General features: G+C 45.0%; 1 protein-coding gene across 2 annotated transcripts in view; it reads right to left on the bottom strand.

The window, feature by feature from the left end:
- Nucleotides 1-25,150, bottom strand: part of LOC135911256 (lysosomal proton-coupled steroid conjugate and bile acid symporter SLC46A3-like) — a 99,440-nt gene that overhangs the window by 18,663 nt on the left and 55,627 nt on the right. The window contains exons 2-3 of one of the 2 annotated variants that reach the window (XM_065443451.2): nt 13,570-13,809; nt 6,152-6,235 (exon numbers count right to left, since the gene is read on the bottom strand). In XM_065443451.2, coding sequence (XP_065299523.1) covers nt 6,152-6,235; nt 13,570-13,809 — 324 coding nt within the window. The remainder of the gene's footprint in view (nt 1-6,151; nt 6,236-13,569; nt 13,810-25,150) is intronic. The other variant, XM_065443452.2, reaches the window with a different exon arrangement.

The raw sequence follows: 25,150 nt of genomic DNA, 5'->3' as shown, positions 1-25,150 counted from the left end.
CACGCTACTTGATCATGTAAAGGTAGGCTACGTGAGACGCCCGGTGCGTCCTTATGTGCCCCGACCATTGCAAGGTCACAAGTGCCTAAAGCTAGGCCATGTCAGCCCTGTCTGCACAGGACAGACGGCATGCCTCCGCTGTGCCGGCAGCCATGACGTATCTTCATGCACAGTAGGACAAACGAAGTGCTCGAATTGCGACGAACTCCACGAGGCCAATTCCAAGGATTGTCCTAAACAGAAAAAGGACAAAGAAATACTGAACCGAATGAGCAAGACAAGTATGTCCCACAAGGAGGCGGCAGCGTCAGTGCAACACCGAAGGAGACGAACGCGTCGTCGGCGTGGACAAGCTGTAGGTCCAGACGAGAGCTCCCAGGCTCCAATTCCGCAGGTCCAGCAGCAGGTAATTGAATCGGCATCGATAGATAAACCGTTGCTTGAAGTGAGGCACCGAATCGAATGTATGGACAGGATTACCGCCGCGCTCGCGGGCCTCAGACTGTCAGCGCGAGCAAGGACAGTGCACTCAGATATCGCCATCCGACTCTGTCATCAAAGCCATGCTGCGACCATTAATTGCCGCCCTGCAGCTGCTACTGTCCGGTTTATATACACCAGTGGCGCTAACATCGGCAAAAATTGTGAGCGCTATAGACAGTCTCTTCGCTACGCTGCAGTAACTTATACCTTTGCCCGCGAAGATGACTGTGCTGTGCAGTGAAGTGTACACGTACGCATTACACAGAAACATTGTGCTGTGCAGCCCTCATCATATTCACCATACCATCACCATCCTTCCTCTTCACATCCTATCTGTTATTCCCCAAACCCCTTCCCAACGTGGAGTAGCAGGCTAGAGGCATTTAACTCAGGCCGACCTCTCCACCTTTTTGCCATTAAATATTATCTCTCTCTGGCCACGCTGACGCTGGGCTAAGACGGCACCTAGGCCATGACCGCTGGCATCTGTAGGCAATTCTGTAGGGGCATCAGGGTCGAAGTGGGCGAGAATGGGTGGAGAGGAGAGGAGTGACGAGACGAGAGAAGGCGGCGGCTTCAGCAGTACCCCGCGAGAATTGTACGCCTTTCTTCAAAAGATTAGTGAGAGGTCGCAAAATCTTGAACAAAACGACGAAGGTACGAACATAGCCGTACAAAACTTTCAAAGTCTGCGGTTGTCTTCGGAACCGGAAAGACTTGGACAACGCGAGTTTTGTCGGGATCAGGCTGTACTCCGGAAGCGTCAACGAGGTGGCCCAGAACAGTAATTTGGCGGCGGCCGAAACGACATTTGGACGAGTTAAGTTGCAGCTTCGCCTTTCGAAATACGTCAAGTATAGCTGTTATACGCTCAAGGTGAGTGTCGAACGTGGGCGAGAAGACGATGACGTCGTCGAGGTAGCAGAAACATGTTGACCATTTGAAACCTCGGAGCAAGGAGTCCATCATACGCTCCAAGGTGGCAGTGGCATTGCTTAATCCAAACGGCATTACTTTAAATTGGTATAGGCCATCAGGTGTAATGAACGCGGTTTTTGCTCTGTCCGTATCGTCAACAGCAATCTGCCAGTATCCAGAACGAAGATCAATAGAAGAGAAATAGCTGGAACCGTGGAGGCAGTCAAGGTCGTCGTATATACGTGGGAGCGGGCAGACTTCCTCCTTCGGGAGGCGTCGCGGGATCGGGAGGCGTCGCGGAGAAAGCTGGCAAAGAGGCGGCCTCGAGCTCGCGGCGAACAATACGGGTTACGTCGTCACTGGGGGTGGTCTAACGTGGTCGACCCTCACATGTCGACGTAGCAGCAGTGTTGGGTAGCCGCGTGATGTGATGTGTGATACGGCCGCTCTTAGCTTGTTCAAGGCGACGGCATTCTTTGATGATGGCGTCGATAGTCGAGACGTGCCCGAAAGCAAGCAAATTGAAAGCGTCGTCGGCGATGCCTTTTAGAACATGTGACACTTTATCAGCTTCAGATAGCGTCGTCAGCTTTTCGGCATAGAGCCAAGACATCGAGCATGTATGAAACGTACGGCTCTGTAGATGTCTGAACACCAGACGGAAGAGCCTTTCTCGTAGCAACCTTGTGGCCAATCGGGTTGCCGAACAGTTCCCTGAGCTTCTCTTTGAAATTGTCCCAACTGGTTATCTCATCGTCATGCGTCTGGTGCCACACGCATGGGTTGCCGACGAGATAAAAGATGACATTGGCGAGCATGGCCGTTGGGTTCCACTTGTAATTAGCACTGGCGTGTTCATAGAGCTTGATCGATTCGTCAACGTCCTCTCCCTCCAGGCCAGAGAACACACCAGGGTTGCGATGTTGGGCAACCTTGATGGTTGGAGCAGTCGGACAAGCCGAAGCCGTTGCAGAGGCGGTCTCGTCACCGGGAGGCATTGTGACAAGCTCGATGTACCGACCACTCCGGAGTTCCGTGGTGAGGACGAGTATCGCTGTCCTCCACCAGAATGTTACGTGTGGAAAGACACAGATGAAAGAGGCTATATACAGGCTATTTAAACTGGAGCCAGACCGCCAGGCCGACATTCGCTCGCACCATGGGCCCAGACCCATTTTGTCGTCGTTCTCGCGGCGGCTCGTCCCTTGAGCATCGCTCGGTGATATCGTAATAATATCTCCAACACTAAGGTCCTCTTCCTGAGTTAAGGCCGAATACCTGTTCTGTAGCTTGATGCGGAATTCCTCCAGTTTTCCTCTTACCGCTAACTCATTGATTCGCTTCTTATGTACCAGTTTCTTCAGTTCCCTCCTCAAGTCTAGGCTAATCCGAGTTCTTACCACCCTATGGTTATTGCAGCGCACCTTGCCGAGCACGTCCACATCTTGTATGATGCCAGGGTTAGCGGAAAGTATGAAGGCTATTTCATTTCTAGTCTCGCCATTCGGGCTCTTCCACATCCACTTTCCGCTATCCCGCTTGAAGAAGGTATTCATTATCCGCATATTATTCTGTTCTGCAAACTCTACTAATAACTGTCCCCTGCTATTGCTAGAGCCTACGCCATATTGCCCCACTGACTTGTCTCCAGCTTGCTTGTTGCCTACCTTGGCATTGAAGTCACCAATCAGAATAGTATATTTTGTTTTGACTTTACCCATCGCCGATTCCATGTCTTCATAGAAGCTTTCGACTTCCTGGTCATCATGACTGAATGTAGGGGCGTAGACCTGTACGACCTTCAATTTGTACCTCTTATTAAGTTTCACAACAAGACCTGTTTCACAACAACCTTGTTTCACAGCAAGGTCCTGGGCCTGCGGTGCAACGGATAACGCGTCTGACTACGGATCAGAAGATTCCAGGTATAGGATAGATACCTCCAAATACAACTCATTCTCCGAGGCTCGACCTACACGTAACAAGCATGCGCACACGTTGACAGAATACGCATGTAAAAATGACACGTTTAAGTATTCCTTCTTCCCACTCGCAATAGCAGAATGGAACCAACTTGATGCTATAACCACCAACATTGAATCTTTATCCGAATTTATGTCATAAATTAAAAAAAAACTGTGTGTGAATAACAGTACCTATGCGTGCAGGGACACCGGCACAGATTGCTTTATTCGTTCGAAAATTTTAATGAACCCTCTCATTTACGACAGCTTATTCGTATGCCATAATGATTCTCAAACACTTGTTGTATTTTAGTTACTTCTGTTTTATTACTTGCCCCTAGTGATACCTGTGATATTGTTATAAAGCCTCTTCCTTTTTACTCTTTTTTCATTATTAATTATTCCGTTTGATCTCAACATGGTTTACTTGTATAGTATGTATAACTTGCACTGCTTATGTAGTTGTTTTTTCTGCATAATTTATACTTTGATTTCCTTGCACTGTACAACTGAATTACTGTACTGCCCAACTGCCACGCTCTCGAGGGAGAGCAGCAGTATTGAAAATAAAAATAAATAAATAAAAATATCTTGCCTATGGTACGTATCAGATTTACAGTGCGTTTTTCTGTTTGTCTCTCTCCAACTAAGCACTACTCTATGAGCCGTTCCTGTTAATGTAGCGTAATGTCAATAAATTTAAATGCCTGTGAATGTTCGTATTTCAACGCATGACGAGTACAGTGCCAGAATGAAGTATGAAAAAAAAGTATAACGTTATTCGTTTATAGAGTCATTTTCACTGGTGAACAACGCTCAAAGTAAACAAATGATTTAAAAATAAATAAAGATAAGAAAATGGACAAGCTGCAGAACACAAAGGACTCCCTCGCGCATGAGGTGCGCCGATGACGTAACGCGGCGCGGGTGGTGGGTGGGAAGCATGGGGTCACGTGACCCGCTCGCAGCTGCAGCTGCCGACAATGAGCGCGTGCGTCCACGAGGCCCGCAGCGGCCAGCAGCTGCGACCGCGGCGCGTGCAGCACGAGTGTCGCGCTGCGCGACGTGCGAGTCAGCCGCCGCGCGTGCGCCGCTCATTGCGCAAAATCTATTCTTAAAAGAGGGACACGTCCCAAGGGAATACTTTAATCTGCACTAGCGAAATGTTTGTTAGCCGGGCTTGTTGGAACAACGACATAATATGGCAAGGAGCGCTGAAACGCGAGGAACGATTAAGGATGCTGCCAATGGCGATTTATTGGCATCCCCTTCGGGCCGGTGCGGTGAAAAATAGTCATCGGCTAGCCTGCTTGAGCTAATCATCTAGTCGAGAGATATTTGTCCCACTAGCATTTTTCCTACGTCTTCTTAATATTTTTCTTTTTTCAAAACTTCGGTAACTACCTTTTACAGTTACCTATGCGTGCAAGAGATCCGGCCAGATCGATTTCTTCCCCAGTTTCTTTCCGCCGATACTCTAACCTCCGTGTTCACAAATGCATCTTAACTTCGAAGCTCATGCTTGACTTTATCTAAATAACGCCTGTCGTGAAAGCGCCGAAGGAAACGAAACGAGCAATGGGCAAGTTCACGCCAGTTCACTTACATCAAGTGAAGCATGGAATTGCAGTCAAGATGCATTTCGGAAGTCTCTTACCTCGACTGCTGACCGGTTAATGCTTCCATACGCTCCAAATTCCTGCGCTTCTGAAAGGTGGACGTTTCCTACGGGTCTTGCTGGGTGAGCACCTTCGCATTGTATGCGCTGAGTTGTCTCTGGAATTTTGCTGTAGCAAAACACTGCAGCAACACTGCAGTAGCAACACACTGCCCTTTGTGTTATCATGCAGACTGGTCTTTCTATTTCTCGTCATTCTTGTAATTCTACATGGTCTCTTATATTTCCATTTCTCTGCGTCCAATTCACTGTCTCTATTTCTTCCAATTTCTTGTTTATGACTCATTGTTGTCCATTTACACTTTCAATTCCGTGTTACTTGATTGCCAGCTTTCTTGACCTCTTCTTTAAGTTTGCGCTAACAATATTGAGGTGCAGATACTCGTGCACTTTAGCCGCCCATTGATTTTCATCCACATCCCCGGGTCTTTCTTCAAAGCTAATTTTACGCTGTGCGTCTCTCACTTGAAAACAGGCGCAACCCATGTCACCCGGCAGTGCCTCATTTGTGGTTTCACCGTGGGCCCCCAGGGCCAACCGGCCTACCGACCTTTGGTTAACTTCTAACCTCGACAAGGTGTCCGATTTTAAGCACAGAGTGGCATTTGCGAAAGTTAGCGCATGCACCATTGCTCCTTTCCAGATTCCACGCACCAACTGAGCTCGTGCATCCAGACGATGCCAGCGCCCGTGTCGTCTGTTCCTTAAATCACCTATGTCGTTTTTGCGACATTACGTCTTTGTTAGCAATCTGCAAACCGACCACTCTTATCGCGACAGCAGCCTCAGTACGCACGGCCTTCAGCACGCCTTCCACACGCGTGCGTGGAAAACTGCACGCGTCGCACAAAAGTGCACAAACTTAGACGTTTTCTTTGGGAGAATTAATACAGATTCTGGGTCCGCGCAATCTAGGTGTCTGGCCATTTTCGTCGCTAGTGTACTACGTGGTACATTAATGCGTCTAAGACGACCTTGTGTCAACCTCGGTTGGATCGCATTTGTTTTCTTTTTTTCCATTAGAGCGGTATACTGCAGCTGCGGTAGAGAGTCAACTGAAAGTCTTCGTAATATACAGGACGAAACTAAGATGGCCATGGATACGTACCGGCTTCGTCCTTGCTGATGAGTTTTGACACGTTGGACAGGATGGCCACGGGTGTCACGCTGCTCAGGGAACCAATGGCGCAGCCTGCGAAACCAAGGCACAGCCTTGAGTATAAAACACGTAAACGACATCCGCGGGGCACACAGTCGCAGCAGTGTTGACAAACAGTTCATTATTAACGCGACAGCGTTAAGGAGCTCGTGTCGCAGAAAAGCCGGTGTCGTCGGTGTCGGTGTCGGCGGCGTTGGCCATGAGCGATAAATCCCAGAAGGCACTTCATAAATAAAAAACATCTTGGAAGATGGGCTGGTGGGAATCGAACCAGGGTCCCCGGAGTGTGAGACGGAGACGCTATCACTCAGCCACGAGTTCGTTCCTTCAAAACGGGACAAAATCGCCTCTAGTGAATGTGGTATTGCCTTAGAAACGTGCCGTAGACAGTTTTACTGCGGTGTATATCTGTAATTATGACCATGTAACTTACAAAAGTCGCAGTTTCACGAATAGCGAAGTATGTTTCCGCCAAATTTCTTCTGCGCTCTGCGCACACGCAGAGCCATCTTGCGGCAAACACAGAAGACCCCCTCCTCGCAATGTACGGCGCTGCCCCGGCACGTGGCGCGCCACTCGCCCCATGACCGCGTCCGCCTTCATGGCGCGACGGGGCCCGGCTATCTCTGCCGATCGCGACGTTTGGCTGGCGTAGCGTGTTTGAGTAGGCGGTGCGAACGGGATGGGATAACGCTATCGCGTTCTACTCTTGAAGGCGAAGCTTAAGCGTCCTCCAATTTTTTACGTGGTTTTCGTGGCGTGGACGAGCGCCGTCGCGGACTGCTTGTAAGAAAAAAGAATCGCGCACAAACCACCGACGACGATTCCCAATGTCAACGAATACCTGAACGCTTCTGGAAAGCTATTCGCTTCAATAAAAGAATGGTGCGCTTCAAAGTAACATGCGTTTGGTTGCGTCATTCCGTAGAGAACGTAGCCCTAACCTGCATATCTTTATCCACAGTATACGTGGCTTTACACATAAACCGATTCGCCACATGTGTGTTGCCTGCAGCGGCGAGAATGCTGGTACCGAAGGCGAAGTCCATCCTCCTATTTCTTAGCGGCCGTAGGAGAAGAGGGCGAGGAGAGAAGGGGGCAGGTATTCCCGAACGCTCCATTATAACACTTATGCCGACACTAGCGAGAAATGCCAAATTAGCTTAGACCGAATAAAGTATTCGTTGAAAGATCTGCCTTCGTTCGTGTTACGGCGATATATGTAAGTTAGTAATTAAAAGAGAAAAGAAAGCCCAAGTTTAATTTTTTGAATTTCACGCCAGAACCCTAGAGCCGACACGTCATCATAACGTCACAGACTATAATGTATTTTTTTTCGTTATGGTGCCGTTGTGGCTAAGTAAAGGCTCCTGAAAGTGGCCATAAGTGCAGTCGTTGGCCCTTTTAAGACACAGTGCAGTCCATATATATTTATTGATTAAAAAAAAACCTTAACAAAGCCCTAGAATACGTCGTCAAAATGGCTGGCGTCGCGGCGAACTAACGCGGGAGGGGAGCGTCACCGCGCACTGGGCTTTCGTTGGCTCACTATGCGTCTTCTTGCGGTAGGAGTGGCTTTTTTGGTATGGTAGAAGAGTAAGTTCATTCGCCGTGAGGCACACTGAAACGGGATCAAGTATAGCGCACCAGCAAGAAGACACCACGAGTCCTGAACGGCCGACACAAGGCGCCAACTTTCTACAACCACGAATCTTTGCTCAATAATCTGTGCAGTACCGGCAAACGAGAAGGGCGGCTTTGCAGTTTCCGCCCCAGAAATGATTCAGTAAATAAACATGCATAGCGATCTCGTTCGTGTTTAGTCAACGCAAGGATGTGGGGCTAACGAAAGTAAGGACGAAAGCTATTCAATGTTGTGAAATGGACAGGCTTCGGACGAGCGTCGAAAGGGAAAGAGGCGAGAAGAATGATCGGGATATATTTTTAGCGCCATAACGGAGAAATTAAATGTAATTTTTCGTTTTATTTTGTTTCCGCCATACTGCACGCCTTGTGAGTCAAGCAGGAGGGTCAGGGTACACTGATAACTATGCAATAGTTAAGGCTAGCAGGCTAATCTAACACTGAAAGAATGAAACATCAAGAAAACGAATAGAAGAGCACAAAACGGCAACCTTACCTAGGAAGAACTATTGAGAACATGAGTTTCAAGTGATTCTGCAGGGTTGTGATAATGAATACGTGTGTCATTTCATTCTTCTATAATTTTGGAAAGAAATGAGAACACAAGGCAGTTTGTCCTGGAAATTTAAGGTAAGGAGAGAGAAAGAGAGAGAGAGTAAGAGGGTGCGAATGACAAGTTTTTCTGTATGCAAAAACAGTGAGGCATGGGCTAGGTCCAGATTAAGTTTAGGATTTATTGATTAGTAATGAAGTTTCAGTCGAATAATTTTTTGTCTCGTTTAAGCGGCGTGAAACGCGTTAGTTTGAATTTGAAGTTAATTTGTAGCGCAAGAGAAAACAAACATACATCTTCAGCAGTACATTAGGAAGTCCCAAAGAAGAACTGTCCGGTTGACTCCCTGTTTCACAATGAATGCAAGGTAATCGTATAAACAGCAGCAGGGTGCACCCTAGAAGCGACTATACACAGCACATTCTCATATAAATACAAAATAACAAGATAAAACAATACAATAAATAACTGTCCTTGTTGAAAAGGCTATTTCATTATAAGCTAACATAGGCATAAAAACATTATCGAGATTGTCTATCAAGAATTTATTACAACACAAAATTTAGGATGAATGGAGAAATCAATGAGCAATGACTCGGTTACAGGCCCTTCACAACCGTATTTTCAGAACATAAGACTAATGATTTTTCTTCGTATTCCCTCAAGGGGTTTAGTGTTAGTTTTAATAAACGCAACGATATTCCCGTTTGGGTCGAATAAAGGTGATATGAGCAAATGATTTCACTTCAGCAAAGTCGTCTTTAAGGTTATAGGGCATAGTAGACAGTTTTCTAAAAGTAGAAGAGACGGTGCCAGTATTACGGTTATTAGAGTTTAGGTTATTAGCAATTGTAATTCGCAGAAAGCTATAGTCGTTGACTTCACGCAAGGGATCTTGAACGATGGAGTAAGAAAGCTGCAGAGGCATTTTTTTTCTTAGTGATACGCAGCAGCACAGATTTATCAGAAATTAGTTCCAACCCCATTGCTCCAATCAGGAATATTTAAGGCTAAAATAAGTGCTAGTTAACCATTAGCTGATCGAATTATTGCCGTTAAAAATAATACAGTCGCTGGAAAACAGGCGAATATTATTGGAGGCATCTATTACGTACGCAATCACGCTACAGTAAGTAAGGATATGCAGTGGGGCAAGCACGCGGCCTTGAGGAACACCAAAGGTCACTGGAAGAGGATCAGAATGTTGCCCATCAATGACCTGGTCGATACCCATTAAATAAGCAGAAACCTAAAATATAAGGAGTCTAGGAAGACCAAGGATGAACTTGAATATGGACTAGTCATCAGGAAGTACATCGAAAGCTTTTCGAAAATCCAAAAATACTGCGTCTACATGGCCAGCCTTTTGAATAATAAAAGCAAAAGAGCGAATGACTGCTTAATCGGGTGACCGCTGAGATTCCCTTTCTGAAGTCATGTTGGAGAGGTGATGAAAATGTTATGCTCGTTGAAGAAAATGAACAAAAATTAAATTATGGGGTTATACGTGCCAAAACCACTTTCTGATTATGAGGCACGCCGTAGTGGGGGACTCCGAAAATTTCGACCACCTGAGGTTTTTTAACGTGCACCTAAATTCTAAGTACACGGGTGTTTTCGCATTTCGCCCTCATCGAAATGTTGAAGAAAATAGAAATGCAGTCAGCTTGAATGTGCTCCAATAATTTACAAGTAGAGGATAAGATAGAATTCGAACGATAATTCACGACTGAACATGGGTCACCCTTTTTTAGCGCAGGAACAACACGTACTACTTTGCATTGACGCGGGAGCACTGCAGAATTAAGTGAGGCCTAAAAAACTACCATAGGAAATTTACTTAATGGTTCAGCGTAACGCCGAAGAACGGAAAAAAGAGGTGAGGCGTGCAGACAGGACACAAGAGTAGAAAAGTGGACAACACGAACGCCGACTATCAACTGAAGGGAGCACTTAGGCGCCTGGATCGCCTTCTAATCTTTCCCTGCATTGCCAAGATTGTAACTGCACGCCAGAGTTGGATGAATGCGCGATATTGTACAGGCATAGGAATGAAGATACGCGTCTTATGGTAGAGGCATGACATATCTATAAAGGTGGAAGTGCGTGCGTGAGTCAGCCTTCGATTACGTTACATAAGGAAGAGATTAAGTGCCTTAACAGTTATCTATCGCATAGACCGACACATGTACGCGACTGACACGTGGTAATACCATTCCCGAGCTTGTGCAGATGAGTTTTGTGTCTTCTTTCTTTTTTCGCCTCAGTGCTCCCTTCAGTTGATAGTCCGCGTTCGTGTTGTCCACTTCTCTACTCTTGTGTCCTGTCTGCACGCCTCACCTCTTTTTTGCATAATTAATCCTTATCAACTAGCTCAGCTTTCTGTCGTCCGAAGAACGGTGTTGGGATTACAGTCTGGACCACCACACGATTTTACTTTTCGTCTGAGAAGAATGTCAAGTACGCCTTGCTCAGAGAAGGGCACACGTGAAAGAGATGTCGCGAACTACACAATGAATTACTTCTAGAAATATAAAACTCCTTTTTCGTAAAGGCTCTTACAAGTGCTCGGCTTTGCAAAGGCTCATGCCGACAAGGGCCTCAAGACCTTATCGGTTGCTGGAAAACACATTTAATATACCCGTCCACAAGGGGACCTACTGAAATGCGTTACAATCAATATTGACAAGTTCATGGCCATTAGGTTTTCATGTGTAGCATGAATTTAAATGGAACATTCTCGTTTAGAACTACTGAGTTTGATTTACCTTCAACCTTTATGCAATAACACAATAGCGCATACTTGCAGAAGAAAGGCGGGCGTTGTGGTCTAGTTTCGCTCCTGCGCTTAGTGACCTGCACGTCGAAGCACCTCTCAGGTTCTAATGTACGCAAGGTATTTAGATTTGTTGACGATTTTTAAAAGTGTTTTCCTAACTGCTTATATCTCAGTCTTCGAAATAAATGTGCTCAAGATTTAATCAGTTTTACGCGAGCATATATTTCCCCTTGACGTGATGAGGAGTAATGCAAACGCGTGACCACGGAAGTATCAGATTTCTTTACGTTAAGTTCAGCTCACAGACCACCTGACTAGCTGGTCGTACAATCCCTGAGAAAACAAGTCGCTTCTCCCATTTCATTCCGCCCATTCCTGGTGAGTAAAGAAAGGCGTATAGCGAACCTAAAGCACAGCAAGCGTGAGATTTTGGCACCACACTGCACATCAGTGGCCCTTGCAACTCCCGATAATCACAATAGCTTGAGTTTAATAAATGAAACATACAATAGCGCAGTGAGCGCGCTCAAACACGACCAGTCCTGCTTGGACAGACAAACGTAGTGCCTGAGTATGCCTGTCGAGATAGAGGCGATAATGCCATAACGTGTTTTCGTTACATAGAATTTGGAAAGCAGCCATTTGGCCCTTGTTAAAGACGTTCCTCATAAAAAAAAGAAAAAAAAAGTAGAAGTGAATAGTTTTGAAAGCTCACAAAAACCACACTCAACTATAAGCTTGCGATCAACCGTGAATAGCAAAATGTGCTATTCAACACAACCAATCATTCCTAAAACATAGCTAGTCTTGTTTCTTGATGAGCGTCGAGCACCGTGTTTAGGGCGACAAGCAGTGATAATCTCCGCTTCTTCACACTCACATTCGTTGTCGAATATAACTTACACGAGCCCAGGCTATCACGGGAGCGTGCTTTGCTTATATGCCCTCCAAATGAATCTCGTTATTAATGCGAAAGCATTATACATGTCCCATGAGGCAGAAAGACCGGTGTTGTAGGCAAAGAGTGGTACCAAAGATCATCAACAGTGGTTTCATAGCGTCTTGTATGACGTCAGTAGTAATACAGAATTTAAGTTAGCACAAGCTAGAGTAAGGTGACTTAAGGTGGAGTAAAGTGGATTAGGGTGAAGTAAAGTGAATGAAGTTGAAGTGAATGAAGGTGAATTAAAGTGAATGAAGGTAATATAAATTGGATTAAGGTCGGCACAAATTAGAGCAAGGTGGATTGAGGTGGATTATGGTAAAGTTGGGAAGGACACGTGGCGATGTGTGACGACACGTATCATCGACGCAACCAATTGATAGGAGAAGTCATAATGATTTCGCATTCAAATCACGTAATGATATTCAAGAGACGGTTATTTTTTCAAACGGGGCTTTGGACTTGCTCTTGCAGACGTGCAGTAGCAGTAGTAGTGAGGTGTTCAGTGGCGTAACAGCAGCACAAGCCATAGCCCGCTAAACCCCAAGGACGCACACGCACACGATGCGTTGGTTTCCCCACCTATACCGACTATATGGCCTGTAATTTGTAGCGATGCCTTTTCCGATTCTATGCTTTTTCAGGCTTTTCACGCTTGGCCACTGGTCAGAGCGACATTATCAACGCGATCAGGCAGCCGTGTGTGGTGAATGATAAGAATAGCATAGAATAAGGCATAAGGCATCGCTACGAAATAGCGGCCACATATTGAAGTTGCACTGTCGCACAGTTGCTCAGATAAAAAAACAAAACAAAACGAGAAAGAACAACAAAGAAACAAGAATAAAAACATACAAGCGAAAACAAGGGAACATATCGCCTTAGTTTAAGCTTGCACTGTTGACGCTTCGGGAAAGCAAGAGATTTGCTTAGAGTCGAGGAGATGCAGTCGAAAACATGGCTTGCAGCAGCTGCAGTGGCGCGGTGAAGAACACCACTGCTTCGACTTATCTACAGACTCTTTGTTGTTGTTGTTCCTCTGCACAAATTGCACATATTAATTGTGGAGGGTCGGTCAAGAACTGGGCGGTTTGGACAAAATGGATGGAAAAAATTAGAAAAAGAAAGTACTAGGGGAAGAAGAAATGTGTTTGCTGTTCAAAGTGACACAGTAATCATGCTAAATGAGTCGATAAATTGGTGAACAATTATTACAATGTACTATTTTGGGAAAGCAGCCGATCTGTGTAATCTAAATAGCGTCAACGTTTTCACGAATACATTTCGACCGGCAGCCGAAATACGAAGTGTATTTCTCAGGCAAAAACACTCAATACACGAGATTCGATTTTTTTCTCGGTTTAATTTTTATCGATAATGCAGTTTTATAATGTACCGGCAATATGGTAACCTGCTGAGCTCCTAATAACCAATGTCACCACGCTCACCCATGTAGAACATCCAGGGCTCGCGCGAGAAGCCCTTGATGATGAGAAAAGCTGTCATGGACAGGATGCCAGCCATGGCCATCGCCAGGTCGGGCAGCTTGAGCACGCGGCTGCAGATGCCGATGAAGAGGCCCGAGCACACGATATCCAGTGCCCCGAAGCCCGCCGCCATGTTGGAGTACATGGCGACGCTCCAATGGAAGCGCCGTAGAGAGAAGTAAAAGGAGATGCTCTTGCCGGCTGTGCAATGAGACGGGGGGAAAAGGTCAAATTACTCGTTGACAGCCTGAAGTTTCTTGCCTCAAGAAAAACATTTGAATTAGAGTTAGAAATAACGACTCTTACACAACCAGGAGTGACTGGTATACCTGACCCTACGAGATGGCTGGTTCCAGCTCCAATTTCACACACAGGTAGCAATTTGCAGTGGGTTCAGTACAATACGACGTTTGCGAGCATTTCCTTGCTTGTTTTATGTGCATCTAAAGCCGGAGTACGCGTTGCTTGCGTCAACGCAAAAAGTACATTATGCTGCAACGGAATGGTGGCGCTCTCTGTCACCAGTAAATCATTTTACTACCTTTGAGATGTTTTTCTCTTACGCACACGTTGCAAGCTTTGTGATATTGTTTCGGTGTTTTAGGACTGAATTATTTATGTTTGTAAAAAAATGCATCTTTATACCACTCATACTATAAGTTGTGTATGCGATTTAGTTATTCTTTTCTTGTACAAATTTCGTGCATGTTACCTTCCTGCGTCAAGCTTTCTAGAAGGCTTGAGAAATTCATCGTGGATTTCTTGTAAAGTGCTCGTGCACAATGCCAGCTGTTCTACGGGCGACCAGGTCCTTGCCAGGCTTAATAAACTTTCCAAAAATAAACTTTCACTTTCATGGCAGTGGTGACAAATGGCGCCAACCACTTTACGTACGTCGATGGCTACTTAATCCCCTACATACTGCGGCGTAGTAGGGGGGGGGGGGGCTTATGGGACTTAAGCCCCCCCCCCCCCCAAAAAAAAAAATTTCTCGCGCTGTCCATGCACCGCCCACCCAAGTAATCGCCGGTGCCGAAAATCATTCTGAATTTTATCCAGAATGTCTTTTTCATGCTCGAAAGGACATTTCAGCGCGAATCTTGCGAACTCGGGCTGGATTTCGCGGCAGCGCCCATGCACCGGGAGTCACATAACGCCAATCAGCCCCATCCACGCACAGTTTCAAGGGCGTTTTGATGGCGAACGGGCTCGCCACGGCATTTTGCGGAGGCCGCGGAATCTACGCAGCGCATGGATGTCTATTCCGAAATTTATGGCTATAATGTTCTGATAAAATTTTGATGTGAAAGCTGCATTGACATTTTCAAAGTTGTGCTTTAGATTTTCAATTGCGGAACTTTGTGGGTTTGATGTTACTACAAATATTGAACGCCAAAGGTGCATTGACTTTTCTAAAGTCTTACATCGGAACATATATACGAGACAAGCCAAATCAACACACTATCAGACAAGTTGACAAAGCAGCGAGGTCGGATGAGATGAAGCGTTGTGGTGGTTCATTTGTGCCGTCATGACACATAAAAAAATATCAATATTTTTTTTCCACCTACGCCAAAGCATCCGTGTCAAGACACTAAAGTCAGCCAAGGTAACTACGTTCTTATTTATCTCATCCACTTCGACTTTTATTCGCGAGGACACATTGAGCTTCCTCAATTTTTTTGGTCCTCGCTACCCTACCCGCGGGCTGCCAGAGGCAGCCAGAGCGCGTGCGTTTTTCTCGTGTTGCTCCGACCAACGCGCGTCGCACTTCGGTGCGCGTTTGCTTTTCTCTGGCCGAGTGGATTTTCGCCTGGCCGAGTTTTGGGCACTTTCTGGCTAGCAGACGAGAAAAAAGAAACTATCGTCGCTCGCCACCGTTATTGTGGGGACTCGACGAATTGCACCGCGTTCGCTTGAGCGCAACCTCCCTGGAAAGTCTTGTCTCGCCAGTATAGGATACCGAGCAGTATGCGTATGGTTCTCAGTGGACGAAGCATCTCACGTTTGCTTAGATATTCTTTCGGTAGCTACATTAGGTGCCGAAAGTAGGCATTCGATTGTGGCCAACATACTTTGCGCTTTTTCATTTCAGTGCCCCGGTCCCACAAAAGAAAAAAGACGTTGTGGCGCAGCGAATGGTCGTGTGGTGAAAGTTCGATTCTGTTACTTCTTTTGCGGACAGTAATGGGCCACGGGACGCTTCAGTTGCCGGATAGTCTCATTATATAGTATTGTGATAGCAATTATATGGACACTTCAGGAGCATTCCTGCCGTCGCCGTCGCCCTCATGTTTTGCATAAAGTCCAAGGGCGACAACATCGTGACCGATCGCCGCATGCTGTATGTGCGAGTGAAAGCGTAGGGAGGGGGATGGGGGGCTGGAATGGGTGAGACGACGATGGTGGCTCAGAGTTGTGCGTGCAAAAGAGAAAAACGGGGAGCAATCGCGCCGCCTTCTGTTGCGCGCGATACATCGGGGGGAGTGGATGGAATGGGGGTGGGATCTGGGATTCTGTGAATCTCTGATTGCGCAACATGTTTATTTGCCTTGCTTTACGCATTGTATACAGTGACTTTGTTTACATGCATATATTTATTGGAGACTTATACGTATATTTAAATATCCTGTTGCAGGGTTTTGTGTGTAGGGGCAGTGAACTTTGTTTCCAGTGACACATTTTTGCCTTTTATCAAGCTGTATATTCGCATTTGTATATTCCATTGTATCTTCGCATTTCTAATCTACGAAGGCGAGTAATATGAAAGTGAGCCAACATATCCCGCGCAATAATTGCTCGGGACATTATCTGAGGCATGTACGTGACCCAGAGACATCTCTCTGTTACAAAAGTGACACGCAGGTGTAAGTATAAAGGTTGTTTAATGCTCTCATACACTGGGTTGAACATGATTGCGCGACATAATGGACGCTCTAGAAGTTGAGCAGCGTGGTGCCCTGAGGTTTTCGACAGCCGAAGGCATTTCCCAAAAATAAATTAGTCGCCGTATGGCTGCCATGTACGGTAAACATTGCATTTCATTGGCCGCTGTGAAGCGTTCGAGCGAACGGTTAAAAGAAGGACGTGAAAGTTGCAAAGACGATCCAAGGCACGGCCAAAGCCATCTTGCAATCACCCGTAACAAAAGTGCAACGGTTGATGAGCTGATGAGACAAGTACGGGTGATAAGCATCGATGAACTGGCAGAGCATGTGAACATCAATCACGGTCCGGTTCGCGCCATAATCCATGAACATCTCGGTTATCCGCTCTTGTGTGAGAAATGGTTGCCCAAGATTATGAACTACCGCCAGAAGACGGAGAAGTTCAGCGCTGCCTTGACTCATCTGATCCGGTATTAGAATAAGGGTGACGACTTCTTGTCTCCAGTTGTGATCGGGGACGAACCATGGTGCCACTTCTACGAGCCTGAAACACGACAGGAAAGCTTACAGTGGAAACATTCGAATTCACCACCCCCAACAAAGGAAAGGCCATCATTTCCGTCGGAACGGTGTTGCTGACTTTCTTTTTTGGATCGTCAGGGGCCATTACTGATAGAATTTGCTAAATCTTGAGAGACTATAAATTTGTTTCGTTATTGTAAAACGCCAGATCAGCTGCGTGTCACAATCAAGAACAAACTACGTGGAAAATTGCCGAATGGAGTCATCTTGTTCCACGACAATGCCGTCCCCACGTCGCTGATGTGGTTAATACAAAACTGGCAATGTTCAAGTGGGAAACGCTGCGACATCCGCCATACAGCACAGACTTGTCGCCTTGCGACTTCCACTTTTTGGAGCATCTGAAAAAAAAAAAAAACTGCTCGAGCGAACCAGATTCGTGTCGGACGATGACGTGAAAGAGTCAGTTGCAGACTTTTTGAAGCAGCAAACCAAGGAATTTAATGAGACGGGAATCACGCGACTCGTTAGACAACGGGACAAATGTCTAAATGATCATGGAGACTATATTTAAATAAGGTACCCCGTTTGTCATATGTTCGCATTGGCTGACTTTCATTTGACTCACCCTCGTTTATCTTGCAGGACTCCTGCATTTTATACGTGCTCTCTGTTGCGGCTATTATTTCGGTGCCATTACTCACGATACACGACCGGTGACAGCTGCTCCTGCGCAATACATTGGAACAAATTACAGCGTCATTGAGATTTTTCACTGGCCGTTGCATATGTACAAGAATCCAAACAAGATTATTTAATGACAAAGTTTCATTACAATATTTGTCCTCAGCTTGTTAATTTAATGGCCTTTACATTTTTCATATCAGCGGCATGCACTGCCTTGCTGGTTTCGATCTGATATAGTTCTAAAGTTCGTATGATATTTTATTTATATATTAAGTAGAGAAAAAACATGGAAGCATTGATATCGGTTATTTTGGGCACAATTTCTGGCACATACATATATCCTTTTATGAAAAAATACATATTTTACTTGTTTTGACAGCGCGTAGCGTTCAAGAATTTGTTTGCAGCATCTTTAGCAATGACAATTCAGTTATTATTCATGTATTTGATCCCCAGAGAAATTGTTTAAGAGGAAGCTTTAGCTCGCGCCAAACTCCGACGCGGCCTATTCAAATACATATGAAATGCAGAAACGCTTTTCTGTGATAACCCCCGGATCGCTTTTACTGAAATTTGTTGCATTTGAGAGAGAAAGTTAAATTCTAATGTCTGTTAGAAGCGGAATTTCGATTTAAGGCCTGAACATCGTTTAAATATTTTGAGAAACTCGAAAGTTCAAAAAAAAAAAATTGAAGCCCGACGTTTACAAACTAATAGCTCTGCATCAAGCATATATGTCGCCGTTCAATAAACGGCATCTATTATAACAGTCAAAGCGTACGAATTTGGTGTGTCAATTCGTATCTTATGTGAATTGCTTACGTTGTGTAAAGGATTCTGCGAAAGCCGTATTTCCATAATGCTAAATTTCCTGAGATTCAAGTGTAACCTAGAAATTTTTTCCGCTGTAGATGTACTATTGGGTGCAATTACAGAATTGGGATATCATTTTTCATTGATGAGTTACATAGTTTTAAAATTGACAGTTTACATTTCTGAAAATTTGCGATTTCGGTTAATCTTTAATAAAGAATTGACAACCTAAATGAAAAATTCGGAACCAACAGTTACTAGAATTTAAGTTTTTCTTTTAAATTCAACAAACCTCGTCAAATTTGCTGCGTTGTTTGTCGAGAAAAACGAATTCTCCTTCTACATGTATTTAGATACGAACACCCGAGCTAAAGCTTCCTCTTAAGGAGGAGACCGAGCTCCAATGTGAGCCCCTCCCGAACGAAATTTCTGGCTACGCCACTGCCTACATACTTCGGACGCATGACGTAATCACACGGTTGTCATAATCATCACCTGCAATCCCTAGTCCGCGTCATTCGTTGCCGCGCCGGAGAAGGTTCCTCTGTATGCTTTCGTTACGCTGGCAGAACACTTCAGGCTAATCTATCAGCTACATAAATTTGCGACCAAATATTTTCACTCGTCCCAATTCGTTATCAAAGGGTCATTGGGCAAGTTTCGCCGCAGAGTCAACTCGGAATGACTTTATCTTGCCGCTAACTTGACAGTAAGTAACGCTTTGCAATGTGGAAAAGACATAACGTGAACTGAAACTTGGACGTGGCGATTGATAAAACTCAATGGTAACGTAAAAAAGTGTGTAACGCGGTCAGGACTTGGAAGGAAAAACTGACAATCCCCACACAGGAATTTAACCCTTTCGTTGTCCTATTGGAACTGCTTCATATCTTTATCGATAAAAGTTTATCTTGGTTCAGAGCAACATTCATTTGGGCTAGATGGTGCATTCTTGAACTAGGAAAGAACAGCGCCAACTAAGACAATCACGAATAGTTCGCGCTGTTGCTTCCTTGTTCAAACCATTCACCTATAAAAATAAAGTTTTTACTTGTACATATAAATCTCTGTCGACGTCCCGCCGATGTCATACCTGTCAGAAACCTGAAAGCATAGACCATTTATCCTGCCGTCTATTTGCAAACCAGAGCGAAGTGTTTCTAAATCCCATTCCAACAGTTAGGTATACCTGTAAGCACTCAAAATATTCTCGACTCCCCCCCCCCCCCCCCCCCCTCCGGATTTCTGCACTGGGATTCATCCATAGAAACATCTGCATGGTCATTTGTCATTGCCACTGTGGCACGAGGAGCAAGCCATGTTCAAGTTCATAATCAACAACCGGATCCTGCGCAAAACTAGCGATCGTATCCGAAATCACTTTAATACTGCCAAATTTGCTCTTTATATTTTAGCGTAGATGATGTGGCTACTTCTCACGCACCGAAGAGATGATGCGAGCGTGCAGGAGATCCCTAGACATTTCCCTGATTCCGTTTATTTGACCCTTATTTATCGGGATTACACGTTTTAGTTACTCGCACATCACTGAATTACTGATTCGAAAGCAGCACTTGCTGCGACTTGTTCTTCTGGTGCCTTCGGCACGACCTGCGCCGATGCGCCCCAAGAAGGGTCCCAACATTCCGCCAGAGAGCAAATAAGCAGACCAGTCAGGCCACAGCTAGAGATGCTAAAAACGCGCACACTAAACAGCAGGCGGGCTTCGCCGTGTTTGAACTCGATGACAGCCGCCTTCTCGAACTGTATCTTAAGGAAAGTAAGAAAGCTACAAAAAAAGCTACCAAGGCAGCTGTTAGGCTTTTGACGAACTAGATCGAAGAAATATGGTTGTCTAAAAGAAACATACACAAGACTTAAGCTTTAACCAAACAGTTTGGGAAAATGAGTAGACGGACTTCCGTCGACAGTACAAAAGGAGGAAGACAATGCACTCGTCCGGCCGAAGAGGCACAGAGGGTGGTTCCCGGGCTCAGATTCCGCGAACCAGCCTTCCCGCTCGTGCGAGGAAGGACATTTCGAGAGAAAAACGATAAAAAAAATTACGCTACCTCAATATAATAGCGACTAAGAAGCTTAAAGAGAGACAGTCACGCGACAATATGTAAATCGTACGTTTTCTTTAAAAAATATAAAACTGGATCTAGTTTATTAGTATATTACCATATTTGCAGAATTTCCACTGTACCTTGCCTTACTTTCTCTTTTACTGCTTCCCTCCTCTTTTTAACAGGAACCTTTAGCTCCGGTAGGCTCTATCTAAATACATAGGAACGTAGAAATTAGTTTTCTTAGCAACCCTGGCACCAATATCGATGAGGCTTGTTTCACTTAAAAGAAAAAGTTAAATGTTTTAACATTGATAAACAGATTTTTTTATTTAGGACTACATTTAAAGAAAAACTGAAAAAATTTTCAATCAACTACATCATCAAGTTAGCAAATATAACTCAGCAATGAACGATGACATCACAGTTCTGTAAACTACACATGTAATATACCTAAAGCTGACAAAACTGATGTATTATACAGCTCTCTAAAGTGTATCACTTATTGTAAGACTTGCCACATTCAGTAAACAATTTAACTATTCCGCGTAAGCTTAAGTTTATATATGCATCACAGTCGTCAGCTTCAGATCATTTGACGGATGCAGCTTACAGAGCTGCGATGTCTGTTTTTTGGTTCAGAGTTACCGATTTGCAAACTCCGTGCTTAAATTTATGTTTACCTCTCAATTCTTCGGAAATTTTCGACAAATATTTTAGCCCCTAAATCAATATTTTCATTCTTGCAATGGAATCCCAGTATATAGCTTTCTCTCGAAAATACAACATATTTCTTTCAAATCGGTCAAGCCATTGTCAGTAAAGCAGTTCCATGTTTTACATCCGTTTCAATAACTATTCCGTTTCAGAGCATCCGTTTCAAAACATATTTTTAAAGAACAGCTGCCAGTTCGGCCTGCATACTCTACTGTGGTCTAGCCATCTACCGAGTGCTGAAGTATGGGTAACAAAAAGAGAAGGAGAAAGCGAGGATGACGTTGACAATGAGAATCAGAAGGAACAAAGAATACATGAACTAAATTAACCGGGAACACTTACTACAGTCGTATAACAATCAAGCAAAAAACTATTTCACAAAATTCAGGATCATCTTCATGGCCTTGCCCACGGAGTATTTGTGCTACAGGCCTAAAGGAAGTTTTTAGAGAAAGACCGGTTGTGACACTTGCCACCCCCCCTCCCCCATCAGCTATCTTTCTTGCAAGTGCAGCGGACACACACAAAGCACATGGTCTATAACCTCCAACACGGCGCAGTTCGCACAGTCCGGGCGGTCAGCACGATAAATGAGAAGGCGATGTAGTCTCATGCAAAGGGCACACAGAGTCTCAGTCTATGTAACGTTTGCGTGGCTTCTTTGGATGTTACGCTTCATCATGTATCAAATCAAAATCAAATCAGTTTATTATTATTACATCGTATATTAATTAGAGCTTATAAGATATATAGACAAGTGTCCCAAAGTACGAGACTGGAACGGGACCCTCGTTGAAGATAATATTTAAATAATACAAGGATTAGCAGCAGTGCAAGCAATCAAGTAAGACATATCAAGTAAGAAATGACAGTAAGCAAAACGGATGAAAGCAAAAAATGAAGAAATTGAGAAGCTCGGGATCGAGGGTATGACAGCGGTGGTGACGGTGTTATGGCTGACGCCGGCAACTTGCCTTAGTGGCGCGCATGATGTCGCACTGGCATCGATCCTTGTAGATGCGGCTTAAATGCAATCTGAATTCCGGAGAGCTCATATTCATCAACACCGCAGTGTCGGGGAGACCATTTTAGTAGTATGCGGCGCCCATTCGCCAAGGCGGGCTCGAAAATTTCAACCACTTCTTAAGCAAATAAGGTCGTCGCCTAAGCAGAGAGTCAATCTGTAAGTCCTGGTTTAGTGTATCGAAGATGAGCGCGCGTGGTTAAGGTGGCTTTTGAGAAATGTAAAGAACTGATTCGCGGATTCCAGCAATTTCCGCAGACGTCAGCGTTGTCTTATGATCAAGTTTGAAGTTTCGATTCTTCGACAAGGATTGTACAATGAAAGCAGCTGTGACGACAGCTGAAGGCGTCGCTCCATCAATGCTAACATGTACTGTGGAGGCGTATGCTTTAGGCGACATGTGATAGCACGAGTTGCTTCAGACCACATAATGGTATTTTTGATTTCCACGTTCAGACCAAGAATTGAATGACGCACCACTGCCGATGAAAACAATCATGCGGTAGCGCTTGAAACATTAGTCGGAGCAAAACAAGCACAAATGGATTGCTCGTATGAATTACGCAGTCTAGGCGCCTGTTATGAAGCATTGTCAAACACGGATATGTTTATGAGAGCGGTATACATTGATAGGATAAACGCTTGCATCCGCAATTGTGCCTTTAGTTCGAATTTGAATTTATTTTTACGCCCACAAAGGTAATGCTGTGGTGACCAGGTAGAATAAAAAACTGTTAAGGACAGCTTGAGGAGACCTGGCCAAGTTGAGGTGAAGCGGGCTACGTCCACGCATACACGCAACATTTGGACTTGCAGGCTTTCTAAGGTACGTAGGCAAAGACGTGGCAGTGTCCTTAACTACTAGCGAGCAATATCACAAGTAAGCTACGAATTGCGCCTGTTGCAAGTGGAGCTGGGACAATCCAGCCGGGCACCATTTCATTGCTGACTCCGACCACGAATCTGGAAAGGTTTCCTTTAAGTGTGGTCACGCCCTTAGACCAAGAAAGGTCACAGTCATGGATTACACCAAGGAATCTGTGGTGGTTGACCTATCACATGGCAATGAGAGAAAGCAAGTGCGGCGCATTTCGCCCATGCCACTTGTAAATCACGAAAGCGTAAGGACATCGATAGAGCAGAAGCAGCACGCTGTTGTCTTGCCCGGCCAAACTAAGGCTTCCTCTTAAGTGCCAGCTTGATTTGGCTTATTGTTCTCAGTTTGGAAATACATCAGCGTGGTAAACCGAGATCTTGGCCAATCTCCCGTTGTGGGTAAGCGCCAAGGAAAGAGCAGCAAGCAAGGAAGCCACCTTCTCACTCCTCAGCGTGAGCCCCAAAAACTGTTATCACCATCGCGGTCGTCTCGCCAACCCACATATTTTATACCTATCTTTCTGGCGGAGTTCACAGCCGTGATTCTCGTCCAGCATATGTTAAGAGCTTCCATTAACACAGCTGCTATTGTCAAAGGTGCTCAAGAGAGCCAGTTAGCATGGGGTTAGACAACTCTTGTTTGTGGGTCATCTTGTCCTTATTGAGGTCGTTCCCTCTGCGCTATACAACCCGAATTACAGCTGGAGCTTAGATTCTCGGGTACAGTCACAGAGCTGTTTGCGCCGCCATTCAGGATTTTATTTCAGGTGGGAAACGATTGACTAGTTAAACTTGATTGCTTCACCATTATTATTTTTAGTACATTTCAGTGAAAGACACGTTATTTTCTTGTTTGCATCTATCACATGGAATTTCTCAGTTTTCGCAAGCTTGCAAATGAAATGTAATTTCAGTACTCATTACACGTTCAAAGACGAAGCAGAAAAATGAATGAAGGAAATGTTTATTTTTAGGCTAAATGTGCAAGTTACAAAGAGAATAAAGGTATTTATTGAGCGAAAAGAAATCTTATTTTGTGGAAATGTTCACAGCAACAGAGTGGGCTACAGCAGGCGGAACAGTGGAGGTGAGCTTCACCCCAACCTACCTATGGTGTTCTGTGGAACTTGTACGAACAGTTCTCGTCAGATGCGAAACAGAGGTGCGCATTGCACTTTCTCTGCATTACCCGCGTGATACCGATGCAGCCGGGGATCTTGCATCGGTCTTTGTCCCCTGACAGTGGTGATATAGTAACGATTCCTTTTATACTGGCGCAAATACGCTGTGGGCGGATAGACCACAAACCGGGTGGTAAAAGCTCGGAAGCATGTTACGCTCTTGTAACACGTGAAAGCGAAAGCCTGCTGCACACTTTGGTGATGGCGCGTCTCGCGTCGTCGCGTTGCTGCTTTCGCAGTTCGGCTTCTTCGGCTCGTTTTCGACGCTAAGCTGTGGCTTCGCACGCTTGTATAGCGGACTCGTGCCAACGACGTTTCTCGTCCACTTACGTTGGCAGGGGATTGAAGCGTATGCTGCGTTCTGTGTGTTGTATGGGCGATTCTAATGAATGTATGCATTGGCCACTTCACTTTTCTGTGTGCTTGTAGCCTCTGCATTACGAGAGGTATGAGCCATTGCATTATTTTGCTTCCTTGGAGGGGGGGGGGGGCACGTTATGAGCCATTGCTGATGATAGTTTTTGTACTACAGGACTGGACGATGCGTCTTTTTCAAGGCCATCGGGGTGTAGAGCCACGTAAAGCTTTCGCCTTAATATAATAAATGAACGAAATAAAAATATGTGCTGCCTGTCGGTCAGTATTGGCCGAAGATATTTAGCGAGGAACTTCGTACTCTATCCAAAACTTAGCAACAAAAAAAAAAGGAAAACAAATTTTCTGGTGTCTTGCGACACCCGTACGTGGAGAATCTTGCAAATTTTC

The sequence above is a fragment of the Dermacentor albipictus genome, chromosome 9 (assembly GCF_038994185.2).
Source record: "Dermacentor albipictus isolate Rhodes 1998 colony chromosome 9, USDA_Dalb.pri_finalv2, whole genome shotgun sequence".
In the NCBI taxonomy this organism is placed as follows: domain Eukaryota; kingdom Metazoa; phylum Arthropoda; class Arachnida; order Ixodida; family Ixodidae; genus Dermacentor; species Dermacentor albipictus.
The sequence above is the reverse complement of the archived record's forward strand: the minus strand, read 5'-3'. Positions and strand labels throughout refer to the sequence as shown.